Below are 12,999 nucleotides of genomic sequence, written 5' to 3' on the forward strand. Positions count from 1 at the left end.
TCAGTTGGAAGAGCACCTCACGGAGAGATACAGAGGTCACGTATTTTGATCCCACTGACTGTGGTTCTCTTGTTAGTTTCTAATCGTCTATCTGTCAGCCATAACATAATTACACTGCTAATTTTCCATTCATCAACACCACAAACAAAAAAAATGAAAACATTCCTTTATGCTTTGTCTTCTTTATTCCTCTGCAATTCGAATGACTTTTGCGCATTCTTAAGATTACTGGATTAACTTGAGCATTGTCCTTGCTTCACAACGGGAGCAGGTGGTCTCCGATCACAGCCGCATGTCAGGCAGATGACAAGTATGGCTCCCGCGACCTCGAGGGCACAGTAACCACCCCAACACAGAGTCCGAGCCCCCTCCACCCGAGAGAGTAACCGCCAAGATTGTCAGCGCATCCAGATTGTCGCCGCACCAGTTCGCAGCAGAAGAAACCGTATTTTGCAGCGTGTGACAGCGCTAAAGATGAGCTTTGACAACAGGTCGGTGTCAATAAGACAATTAGTCCAGCAATGCTAAGAACAGCACAAGAGCGTGCAGTTTAACTCCTTCCACTGAATTATCGTGTAAGTAATTCTGCAAACACAACAAGGACGTGAAGGGTTGTTACTTGTGTGAGAGAGAACAACTGACTCGCCCAACAACGTGCTCTATTTTTCGCCGCGAATAATGCACTAAGCAGCTAAGCTTTTTCTTGTTAACATTGCAGCATTTTCTTTCTGTTCATTTCAGATTCAGTGATAAACTGCGTTTGTTAGTATTATGCAATGATAAATCGTCTTTAAAATTATTGTTTTGATTAATCTAATAAACTGCTCGTGGAATTTCAGAACATTTAACCTCCGACTGAACGCCTTAGGGAGGCGTTACAGAGGCCTTAGACAGAGGCTGTAAGGTACAATTAATAAATAAAAAGCAATATCACTGTGTACGCGAGGCTATGCTTTGTTGCATTTGATCATGACGTGGCTGAATTTCGTAGGTGCCGCTAGCGATGATCATGCTGTGCGTCTCACTTCTCAACATCAACCAAATGATGGTGGCCCTCGAGCGGGATTTGGAGTACACGGAATTACCAATCGAGGTGAGACGATGCCCTTTTCAGTGTCTTTGCAGACGTGTCATCCAGTCGAGCTCGCCAAGCTCGTACGAATTTCAACCAAAGTCAGTGGCCAGCCATCTACAGTTTCAAAAGTGCCTATTCCAGATGTAGATAGTGTTTGGCACAGTATGCCTGCCGCGACATCACTCTGAACTACTGCCTTGGAACTTTCCATTTTCGTGTAAAAGCGGGCTGGTCTGGCTCCTGAAAGCTCCTGAACGCCTGGTTCGTAAAGCAGGCATGTGACCTCGTTGTTGTAATGGCGTGGCATGCAAGTTTTATTAAGTAGTGTCGTAAAAAGTTTGGACGGTGGTCCCGGCAGTTTACACCTAGCGTATCTTTCACGTAAGAGAGAGTACTAGTGGAGAGATGAGCCAACTACTCACTGCCGGAGGCCGACAAAATGGCAGCGAGATACACGTTAGTAAAATGTACGGTCGCATTCCTGCTGAGTGGTTGCGCTATGGTCAATTCTTCAGCGCAGCAAAGGGTGAAAATATTACAGCAATTTTAGGTGCCCCTGTCCTGCCATTTCACTCAATTGAGGATGACATTAAGCGGAAGTGACCTGCGCAGGACATACCGAAGCCATGCCGGTAGTGCACTGTGCACAATGGCAAACCTGCCCATCTCATTGGCCCTTCTGTACTCCTGCCCTCACTCTGTGAGCATCGGTGTCGTTTAGGAGAGAATGAGAACAAAAGAAACTAATGCATAGACACCATCTAACGCCATTAAATTATAGTGCACACAACACAGACGTTTCTTTGGCCTGCCCACTCCACAACTGAGTAAGGGCTACTGCTCAATGTCGAAGCCGAAACTATGTGAAAATACAGTGCGTCCACGTTCACAGCATAGCGTGCTATTAAAGCCTCGATACGTTTCGGCGTCTACTAAAGGCCCCAGTAAGCAAGGGCACATTTGTCAATAACTATAGGGCACGCAGAAACTGCTCGTCAATGTTGAGTGGTTGTTCAGCGACCGGACGCTATAAACGATCAAAACAAGACTCGCCAGCGAATGACGAACCGTGTTTTTGACACGCGAACAACTTCACGAGTCCGGCTTTTTTTTTTCTTGCGCCAGTTCCGGGTTCACAAACATTTTGCAGTTGATAGTCTCTGCACCCGAGCAGTTCATCCTCATTGGCATTGTCTTGTTCGTCTTGATACTTGGCACGTTTGTCTTTGGTATGCTTCCTGCACAATGAGCCTGAAAGCCTACGCTTTGATCGGAACAGGTTTTGTTGTTTTACGATATATTGTGGGCAGTCTTCTAAGAGATGCACAACTGGTAAGCACTGGCCAGACACGTCTAACAAATGTTCGCCAGCATATACTGCTTTGAGAAGTCTACGGCTTTCTCATTTTGTCAGCGCGAACATTGCATATGCAAGGATGATGCGGTAAATGCTAACTGTTGTCGAAATGCATGAAAGTTTACTTTACTGCGCTGTGTTTCTATTTGGTGTTACTATTGCACGCTGTTTTAGCAGTCTGAATCTGATGCCAGGTTTAAAACCTCGAAGTGCTTCTAAGCTCTTATTTACTTGGCAAAAGGAAGAAAGAGTAGTGAATGTGCACCTGAAGGGGTTTTATACCGGCTGGTCACAGGCGGATGTGGAACCAGAGTCCTGCCCTCCAAGACCCATTGGTGGTCCGCCTCCCCAGCTGGACGCTTCGTGGCCAGCTAAAGGAAGCATCGAGTTCCAGCAGTTCTCAGCCTCATACAGGCCAGGCGAACTGGAGGACTGCCTGAGGCACATCACGTTCACAGTACGCCCACGAGAAAAGGTGAGCCACGTAGTATCGATCTACTAGAGTTATGACGGCGTACGCATGAGTGCAATGGATCACAGACAAAGACATGGTGGTATTTACAAGGAAATGTTCAACTTGCGTCGGCCATGCTAAGCGTCGCAAAGGCAGAATGCCCTTGCGCCGCTACTTTTTCATAGTGAGGCTCGAGAACTGATATAGCTCGAAAAATGGTTATAGGTTTTTGCCGGATTCTGTGGAACATATGAGGCGCTCAGAAGCAGTGCAGGTAAACGAAAGAAAACACGGATGAGAGCAGTCTTTCATTTCGCCTCAGTTCAGTTCCCCTCCGTTTCTGCATTTTTTTCTAGCTTGGAGAAACTAGCCCAGTCCTACGCCGCTTTAATGGGGAGAAGGGGATAAGAGTTTAAAACTTTATATTTTTATGACGGAGAGCAGTGACACTTGGCATACTAATTGGGAAGTCCACTGAATGCTCATATACAAAAATTCACTGAGATACTTTGAGTAGTTTTGAGATCATGATTTTTTCATGTGCTTCATTGCTTTACCGAACTTTCAGAAAGACTGGCGTGACAACAAAACAATATAGTAACCTCCAGTAACTATTAAGTTTTACCCAAAGGACTTATTGATGAATTTACATTTTTCAAATATTTCTAGCAGCTTGATTTTTTTCTACACAAAATGTTACATCTACACCTGCATAATGCACTCATTGCTATGATGAAAAACTAGTGACGGATTTAAAAAATAAAAAAAAATGATTCCGACATCAAGGAGAGTCACTGCATCTAGCATTTATCAAGAAACACAACTCAACAAGCTGCACGCAAATCTCTGACGCCGAAGTTATGCCACCCTTTCTGCAAGCAGTGCAGTCAGGTCACAAAATACTTTCGAGGAAACCGGTTACTGAAGTTATAAAAGCGATTCATATACCTCAAAATGCCCCATGACTGTACCTTTTAGTGTTCTTGGCTCTGGGGTCCTTCCTATATCTTCGTCCTTCGTTTATTTAGCTCTCCATGCCATCTTTTATATCTGGGTGTTCTTTAGTGCTGAGAGTAAGTGCAAACTCGCCGACGCCGCGCGAAGTGCGTCGCGGACACCGGACGCTTCGCTCTGAGCCGGTTACAAAGTCAGAATGCATAGGCAAGTACAAGTGTCTTTGAATAGTTCAGCGCCTTCTTGAAAAATGTTGGTCGCAATCGGGATAACCAGCCGGCACATCCCGCGCTATCAAGAAAACTGAACTTGGAACTGGTCGGAACTGCACCTCGATCCTTGGATAGTTGTTCACGCGTCGCCAAGGTCTTCGCGTTCACTACCGGACGTCTACACAGGTGCTTAGGTCGGCCTCTGACGACATATCGCCTTGATAGTCACTGGATGAACCTGCATACCTACGTTGCTGTCATTAGGTGGGAACTACCCTTTGCTGCAGCCGCATCGTATAGCGCCGAAATAACTAATGGGATCCTCGTAACTTCCACTGCCACTCTCGTTTCTTTGGCTCGGCGTTTCTTTGATGGCTGCATGGTACGCGTTTAATCCAATTCATTTGCCGGCGATTGTTTCCTCTTCCTCGGGGGTGACAAGCTTCCGCTTTCCTCACATATGCTTCACCTGAAACGTGCAAACATCCATGACTTGTGCGCAAAACCTTGCACAACAAAGAAGCGCTGTCCCCAGGAATAGCAGCCTCAGACTCGCGTACTCGTAGCAAATGCGTGCACATATGCTGCGGAATCAGACGGCCCGAAGAACGGCGCCGGTCATTAGTAGCACACAAGGCGCGTTCAGCGTCACGTGACAGACCAGACCAGTCGACATTAAGCAACGAATTTTTGCAGAATTTTATTTTGAATTTGAATGTTAAATTTCAAACTTTCTTGGTTTTGTTTTTTATCTTAGACAAGTTACTCTTGCCGGAGAAAAATTGTGGTGGAACCAGATTTCCAGTGACATCAATCTTGCCACGAGCAGTAGTGCAGAACTGGAGCTATTGCGCTTGAAAATTGGTCATTTCGATTGATATTCTAGGCAGCTTTTTGCTACCTACGTTCCAACAATATTTTTTAAGTCACTTTTTGGCTGTCTTCAGGGAAAACTTTTCGGGATATGATTAAAAAAAGGCCATAAGGATAGTAATTATCGCATTAACTAAAATTTCATTTATTTTTCAGATTTGCGCGATTTGATCTTCGCGTTCATTCTTAAACTACACTTCCAAAGCATTTCGCGAAGTGTTGCTCCTGATCATCGACCCGTGAATGGGAGTAGCTCAGGTCATGACCGGATATTCTGCCAGAAATAGTTTGGAGATACATATTGGAAGCCACTGATACTTCTGTCATTGGTGTTCTGAGGCACAGATCCTTGCGAGTTATTTTCATTACCTCAAACGACATATTTCTTCAACCGCCTGAGTCTTGGTACGAAGCGTCGGCTCACCTTCAGCCAAACCGCACACTTTACGCCAAGTTTCTTTCAAGTTTCTTTCGTGGAGAGTGTTTGCAGTTTTTTCGCCTTTGTTGTAGGAAATACGCACCCCCTCACAAACATCTCACTCGCCAGGAAGCCACTATATGGCGAAAAATGCAAGCTCGCACACTACCAAACTTAGCTCGACACAGTAAGATTTGGCCCGCGCAGTACCCAACAAAGGCATGCGCGGCCTGCGGAGAGATTTCAGACATCCTCCGCATGGTTTGGAACTGCCCCGAGCAGCGTAAAGTGTTCCGTTTACAGGAACTCAGCCACCACCAGTGGGAGGCGAAGCTTGCTAACACAGAGCTCCCCCTTCAGCTCCCAGCTGATCGGTCAGGCATGGAGGGTCGTATTCGCCAATGGTCTCCCGGACCTGGGTGAACCACCCGCGTAATTGCTCTATAATAATCAAGTTTATTCTCTCTCTCTCTCTCTCTTCTACGCTAAAAACGCTCCGAGGGTAATTGGAGCCAAATATTGATATCACCAAATTTTTTTCACCGGACCTTCCTTGCTATGCTTTGCAGGAAATTATTAAACAGCACATAATGGACGATGGCACAAAGAAAATAAAACGACGAGACATGCGTCCTTGTGTCCTCGTCCACTGTGCGCTATTCATTCCTGCCATGCAATACAAACATGTCCAAACTGCCACGTTAGTTAGTGGCGTTTACGTTTTTGTGGCTGGAAAACACTCACCTATCGCCGAGAAAATCAGAGAGAAATCTTCGCGCCAGAGAATTCAAATTCGTCAGATCCTTAGAGAAAAGGCCGGATGCCCCCATTTTGTATTGAATGGCGATATAGCATAGTCTTTCGGATCCGTGCTAGAAAAATTGTGTTCGCTCGTGCATTTTACTTCGGAAGTCGGCAACACCTCCGTTTCGTTTTTGGGGGCGTCTTTTGCCGCATACGAAAGCACCGAATGTGTCATCGGGCGTACCCGGCGGCACTTGGGATCGAACTCTGCACCACGCGCATGCTAGGCGGGTGCTGAAACCACTATAGGCTACAGCTGCGGTGCTTACAGAACGATGGGCTAGTGGGTGTGGTACGGTAGGGCGCTCTAGGTAGCATATATAGCAGGCTGGCGCGGCAGCTCACTGAGATAGTAGAGAAGGAGGCAGGTACAACTATTATTCTTTTCTTTTTCCCATTTCGCTGCGTCACCCACGTACTCACTCCATCTACTCGCTATCATTGTATTCGGCTTCTTAGTATAACATGTGTATTTCATTTCTATTGGTGGACAATTGAGCAACCACACTTCGCTCCAACCATGTCTGGCCACGAATATTTTTGTCGTTTAGAAGAGCTATCCTTATTCTACAACAAAAAGTGTAGATTACACGCTCACAAGAAATAGGGAACCTTATGAACATGACTTCGCAGGTCGAGATTTTTTTATAATGCATGTCGGTGTGCGTCTCTCCTGGAACTTGTGCAAAGCTATAACTTTTCACGTTGATCTTCCAGGTGGGCATCGTCGGCCGTACGGGAGCTGGCAAATCCTCCCTAGTGTTGGCACTCCTACGAGTGCTCAAGAGGACTGGGGGACGCCTCCTCATTGACGGAGTGGACATCGCCTCCGTGCCCTTGCCTAGGCTGCGGGGCGCAATCACGGCGATAGCTCAGGTAAATTGCGCGCCGTCAGTTCGCAATCTATAATTGAGAGTTAGTAGATGTGCCACGTACCAATCAGGAACCGTCCCGGCTTAGTTATTTCTTAGTTATTTCAATTATGGCTCTCACTTCATAACGGGCGCCCCGAAAAGCGCGAAATACAGTGCCCTGAAACCTGTGGCTAAATTCCACGTTATGCTTGGAGGACAACTTTATTCAATGTGCCAGATATTATTAGCTATGGTCATGAAACGAAGTAAAACCCGAAAAAATTGAAGCTTCATATTGGCTTATTCATTGTGATATGAAAAAAAATAGATGCTGAATTTATGGACGTTTCTCGTATTAGAATTCACTAGCGCAGCAAATATACATCCAAAAAGTAACATCCGAGCTTCACAGTCTTGAGCAAAATCGGGTGGAAGAAAGATTTTGCGCCAAACTGAGGACTTTCTGGTTATTTCTCAAGTAAATTGCAGTACGACTTTTGAACATTACACTCCTAAAGAAAAACTAATCATAAAACATAAAAACTTCACTTGTCCCACTTATACGAGTATATGAAGTAATCCGTAAATTAATGCTTAAACTTTTGTTCCTGCTCATGTTGGTTATGACTGTACCACTATTTCATGAATAACAACACCATTGCAAAACTTTGCTAGCCGATGCTGCAACTATACTGGTATACATAAATGCCTGGGCTACTTTTAGCCGACGGCATGGTATTAGAGAAAAGGGAGAAATCAGCTCACAGTGTCTTGCATAGACAAAGTACATTGCTTATTCAATGAGACAGATTTAAACACATCCGTGTGTGTCAAGATGTGCTTTTTGCGAAATTACTCTTGAAGCCGGCTTTTTATTAAAATCCAGTAAAAACGCCTTACGCTTCTATGGGGCCAGCGGCATGCCGGTGTCTAATATGGCAGCCCTTTAAAGGCCTAAGTATTTCTTCTTCCCCCATGCTTAATACGTGAAAGACATTTTCGTTCTCTGTGAAGATGGTAGATATCATTGTAGCCCTTCCTCCACTCACGCAAAGAGTCAGATGTAAGTTGTTTTCTGTTTACTGTTAATAAAATTAAAATATTCTGAGCTTAACACTACCTCAACAATGATTTCATGAACAAAGGACCCAGCACTCGTTCGGGGCACCTTACGGGAAAATCTGGACCCCACTTGTGAGCACTCGGACGATGACCTCTGGTGCGTTCTGCGGCAAGCTCACTTGGACCAGTTCGTGCGTCGCCATCCAGATGGCCTTCTTCTCAAAGCGGGTGATGGAGGCGAAAACCTCAGGTGCAGTTCGTTCAAGCTTATCCTCGGGGTGAGACGTGCAAGACGACAGTACTGGGTTGCAGCAAATGTGCCTTTACTTGACGTGTTATTACTTTTGGGGTGCACTGACATTAGTTTCGGAGTCTAGGTCCGAGTAAGCTGCCTGTAATGAAAGGTGCCGTATCTTGACGAGTTATTGCTTTTGGGGTATACTGACATAGTTTCATAGTCTAGGCCGTAATAGGCTGCCTGCAGAGCAAAGTATAGGGAAATTTTATTGATCTAGTAGATTCCAGGCTCCCTTCGGTGTACTATCGAGGTTTTTTTGTATGGCTTATACCTTAAACTTAAGTGGCGATTGAAGGGTGATATATTGCAATGCATTTCGTGAGGTGATCAGGACAATTGGGATGGCCACGTACACTATTCCTGGCACTGGTCTCACATAGATTCGACGCGTAGTATATGCAGCCTGTGTTCCTCAGGAATGAAGAACGCCTAACTTAAGAAATTTCAAGTACTACACGTGCGAGTTGGCGTTTTCTGCGCGCTCTAGCAGGGATTTCAAGCAGGACCGACACTTGAGAAGACGTTGGCCGCTATCATCATTGAATAATATGCGTTAAGAGAACAAAACTGTTCACAAATCTACATGCACCCATATACGACCAGTATGTTGGTACAGCCTTTGTCAAAAGTTTGGAGCCCAGGGGGTTTTCTTTTGAGCCACACTGTGTCGTTCTTAATGAATCTGTAGCGCTCTAAATTTCCTGAACGTGGGAAGATTTCTGGTACTGCCTCCTGCAATAGGTAGGACTTCCACGAATGCTCCTGGCGTCCTAATATAAAGCTTAAAAGTGAACCCTCTAGGCTCTAAACTTTTGACGAAGACTGTACATATGCGAAAAATCGGGAAAAATGATAATGAGGATTAGACAATAACACAAAATGATCTTCTTGTCAAATATGCATCGGTGCAGCGTTTAGGCATATATTCATGGAACACGCTAAAAATTTCGTTCGTGATAACCGAGATGGCCGGCTGCTTAGTGGCACGGCTTAATCAGAAATTGTGGAACTGCGTCTTTGAGAGAGCCAAATCATGCCAGTCGATATGCATTCCCGATTAACTCTCAGTGCCGGCCAGCGGCAGCTGGTGTGCCTGGCTCGCGCCCTCCTGCGGAGACCGCGCATCCTGGTCCTTGACGAGGCCACCTCGCAGATGGACGGAGACACGGACCGCCTCATACAGGACACGCTCAGGGAGAGCTTCGCCGGGAGCACAGTGCTTACCGTGGCGCACAGGATACACACTGTGCTGGACCACGACAGGTTGGTCTACACTTTTCAAGCGATATAAGAAAGCGACTACTGTCTTGTGCACGGAACAGGAATAGCGTTAACGAAAGATAGCCTCTACAACACTACAGACGTGTGCCTATTTTGTGTGTACATTGCACTGCAGCTTGAACTGCCGATGACAAGCAGCCATATTGCATAATTCTTTTACTCTACGGTCCACAAACACCTGGTACCGACTGTGTTCATAGATACAAGCAAAGAATTCATCTGGTGCTAGAAGTGGATTCCCCCAGTGCAGTTGATACAGCCACTAGGGTCGCAAACAAATGATTTGGCAGTTCAGAAGCATAGGCGTCTCAGCGGTTAAGCTAAAGGCGAGAACATCACCAAGCGAAACCTTCTCTCTTGCCAGTGTTGCGCTTTTAGTTCATATCGTAGCCACACTGTCGAATACTCGGCGAAGTGAAAAGGCAAAACAGTGGTCTTGTCTTCTCGTAGCTCTACCTGCCTTTCTGCAGAGATACTGCCGGAACACATGTTGTGTACTTGTCGCGATCTGAATGTTCCGCAAAGTTTGTTAATAATGCTGATGCAGTCTAAGCCTTTTAACCATATCGTTTGTGTCCAAAATGGCCGTTACGCTAGTGTGCCTATTGCTAAATTGCAGAAAATTACATATTACAAATACGATCTCTCGGGCAGTGCTCCCACTCCCTGAGGATAGAAGTGACAGTATCTGGAAAATTCGCAGAGAATCTGCATATTTTCGGAAATATTGGGCCGTTCTGGCGCATTATCAGCGCAAACAGCAAGTTGGCGCCCCTCTTTTTTTAAGTTGCATTAAAGTGGCTACCAATCGTGGAAATACTGCGGAAGCTTAAAATAATAATTTTGTAGAAAACAGGTCCTAAGGAAAGTAAACTTAAGATATCGTAGGCAAACGGCCATATTCTGGATCGCATTAGCCAACCTGTGAAGCTACGCGAAGTAGGAACCGCAATCATGGTGAGTTCTTACCGAACTTTATATGGCCATCGGCTGGCTGTGGAAACGGCGAGTGCTTCCAGTAAAAACCTTTGGCCCTTAAGAAAATATCTCTCTACAGTCATTAGACTGTCCATCGGCTTTTGGAAATAAAGCTGACAGCCTTTCCACTGACACACCTTATACACTAGTCTATCGGCTATGTAAATCATATAGGCATTTTATAGACAACCAAAGATTTAAGGCTATGCACTTTTGGCAGAGTTTTGTCTGTAGAGAGTGCATAGACTATAAATAGAGAAATGAAATGCCTAAGAATGTAGTACAGAAAAAAATTCAGGGGTGAACTTTGCTGCCCTAAAGTGCGGTGAGGCGAAATCCTTTAGTGCGATGTTGCTGCTTGTGTCACTGATGTGTGGTTAAGAGTTTAATTAACTACACAATTGTTTGTGAATCTTAAATGCTGGAGACACCGGGGGGCGTTTGGAGGCATCCGTCTGATTCGACGCCTTTCTGCAAACACTCTCCAGCGTACTAGACAAGAACTATATATGCGTTGGCAGGAAGTAGCATAGGTATTAGCACACTCGGCCGCGGAATGGAAGGATGGTGGTTCGAATGCCATCGTACACAAAGATTTTTTTCTGGTCTGACTAGTAAAAGTGTGACACCTCTGCTGACAACCTTCTGTCGACAACGATGAGTCATTAAAGGCTTTCGCCTTAATATATTAAATCTACAGAAAGTGTATAAAACATTTTTATAAAGACGCTGCGAAAAACAAGACCAAATACAAAACTAACTGGCTTTCCTACAGTGAAGAGGTTTCCAGTTCCCATTTCAACGTTCTTTACAGGATCATTGTTATGAACGAAGGACGCATCGTTGAAAATGCACCTGTCACGGAACTCCTGTCGAACAAAGATTCCATATTCTTCGCCATGGCAGCCAAGGCTGGCGTGTCGACCGAAAGCTACCGGCAAGGACACCGAATGCTTCGTAATACAGAAGTGACTAAGTTATGATGAATAAAATATTTTATTTCCAAACAATAACTCAAGTTACCAGCAAAATCTCGCTCGCTGGGAAGCAGTCAGGGACTCCTTTCATTTTACTAGCAAAAGGTGCCCTAGCGTCGCTCATGCGTTATTTGTAGCGGCTTAATAAATATATAAACCGCCTCTTTTCGAACTCTGCTGACGATTTTAGGCTTTTGCGGGGTCACAGTAGTTACTTCTTTTATTTCGTTTTAACCAAAGACAAGAGTCTAAGGCATAATTATATAACAGCTGACTATTTTCAGCATAATCCTGGTGCGGCAGTTTTAAAATATGAGCATTGATTAGGGGCTAATTTATTTATTGCATTCCAGTCAGGATGTATGGCTGTTTAGAAAGGCGGAGGGTTGCACTGGGCACAATGAAGTGTAAAGCAAATAACGCAAGAGAAATACAAGTAATAGGAGTGCATGGAGACCATATGGAGAAGGAAATAAATGAAACAACGCAATTCGTGATAAGGAGCACTCAGTCGTTTATTGTGGAACATGAAGGCATATGCTTGACGTTCGCACCTCTTAAAATTCAGATACGGTAAAGTTGCTCGAAAAGAACGCACATGCGCAATAAAAAGGATATGCTAGCGCAACTCTCGTATCCGTAGTTGCGCTCGCCCGTAGCTGCTTTTGTGTGTGTTCCTTTCGCGAAATTTTTCTTTGTCTGAAGAATTACACGAACTAGCCCGAGCTCATTATGTAATGAGTAAGTATCTAAAAATTGCTTTCCTGTCTTTCCGACGCTTAATTAGTAGGATACTATGGAGTAGGTTTCGATTTCGGAGGTACATTCAGTCTCAATTGCTGCGGTAACGGTAATTTATGCAAATTTAGCACGTCCGTTGGCCCGCACTCAAAGCTGCAGTGCAGCCAGAAAAACATCACTAAAGCATTGCAGAGCATAACCTTCAAATTAGTAGGACAGATAAGGCGCGTGCGTGCAATGATACCAACGACAGATGACAGTTTGTAAGGGAAGTCATCAACGCACACATTCCAGGTAAGATGTTTTCAAAGCCTCACGCCCTAAATATTGAAAAAAATCTTCATTTTTAAGTTGTTCAGAGTCTAGAAATTGATTCATTTGCTTTGTTATTGCTTTTCCTGTTGGCGAGTAGAAAATTACTTTTGGTTTCTTGCGTTGTATGCTTTGGCCGTTTGCAACGACCCAGACATTTAAATTTTTTAATGTTTTATTTTCATTCATCTTTCTATTTCAAAGTTATCTCTAAGAACAATTCACATATCATTCACATACAAAAGAAATTTAGCGTTGTCGGTGGAATGGGTGTTCTCATCTACATAAATAAAATGTAAGAGGAGCCCTAAAATTCTTCCATGCGGCAGACTGACGATAACTGGTTTGC

The 12,999-nt window shown here is 44.7% G+C and overlaps 1 protein-coding gene across 6 annotated transcripts in view; it reads left to right on the forward strand.

The window, feature by feature from the left end:
• The window catches only part of LOC149336900 (ATP-binding cassette sub-family C member 2-like), a 166,994-nt gene extending 155,347 nt beyond the window's left edge, over window positions 1-11,647 (forward strand). For 4 of the 6 annotated variants that reach the window (XM_089553192.1, XM_089553197.1, XM_089553196.1 and 1 more), the window contains 6 exons: window positions 992-1,093; window positions 2,728-2,907; window positions 6,865-7,023; window positions 8,147-8,313; window positions 9,430-9,624; window positions 11,435-11,646. In XM_089553192.1, the coding sequence (XP_089409318.1) occupies window positions 992-1,093; window positions 2,728-2,907; window positions 6,865-7,023; window positions 8,147-8,313; window positions 9,430-9,624; window positions 11,435-11,603 (972 nt within the window). In that variant the 3' untranslated portion in view covers window positions 11,604-11,646. Of the gene's footprint in view, window positions 1-991; window positions 1,094-2,727; window positions 2,908-6,864; window positions 7,024-8,146; window positions 8,314-9,429; window positions 9,625-11,434 lie in introns of all 6 variants that reach the window. The other 2 variants (XM_089553194.1, XM_089553193.1) reach the window with 1 other exon arrangement.
• The last annotated feature ends 1,352 nt before the right edge of the window (window positions 11,648-12,999 follow it).

Source organism: Amblyomma mixtum, chromosome 7 (genome assembly GCF_055824585.1).
Source record: "Amblyomma mixtum isolate Tamu chromosome 7, ASM5582458v1, whole genome shotgun sequence".
Lineage (NCBI taxonomy): Eukaryota > Metazoa > Arthropoda > Arachnida > Ixodida > Ixodidae > Amblyomma > Amblyomma mixtum.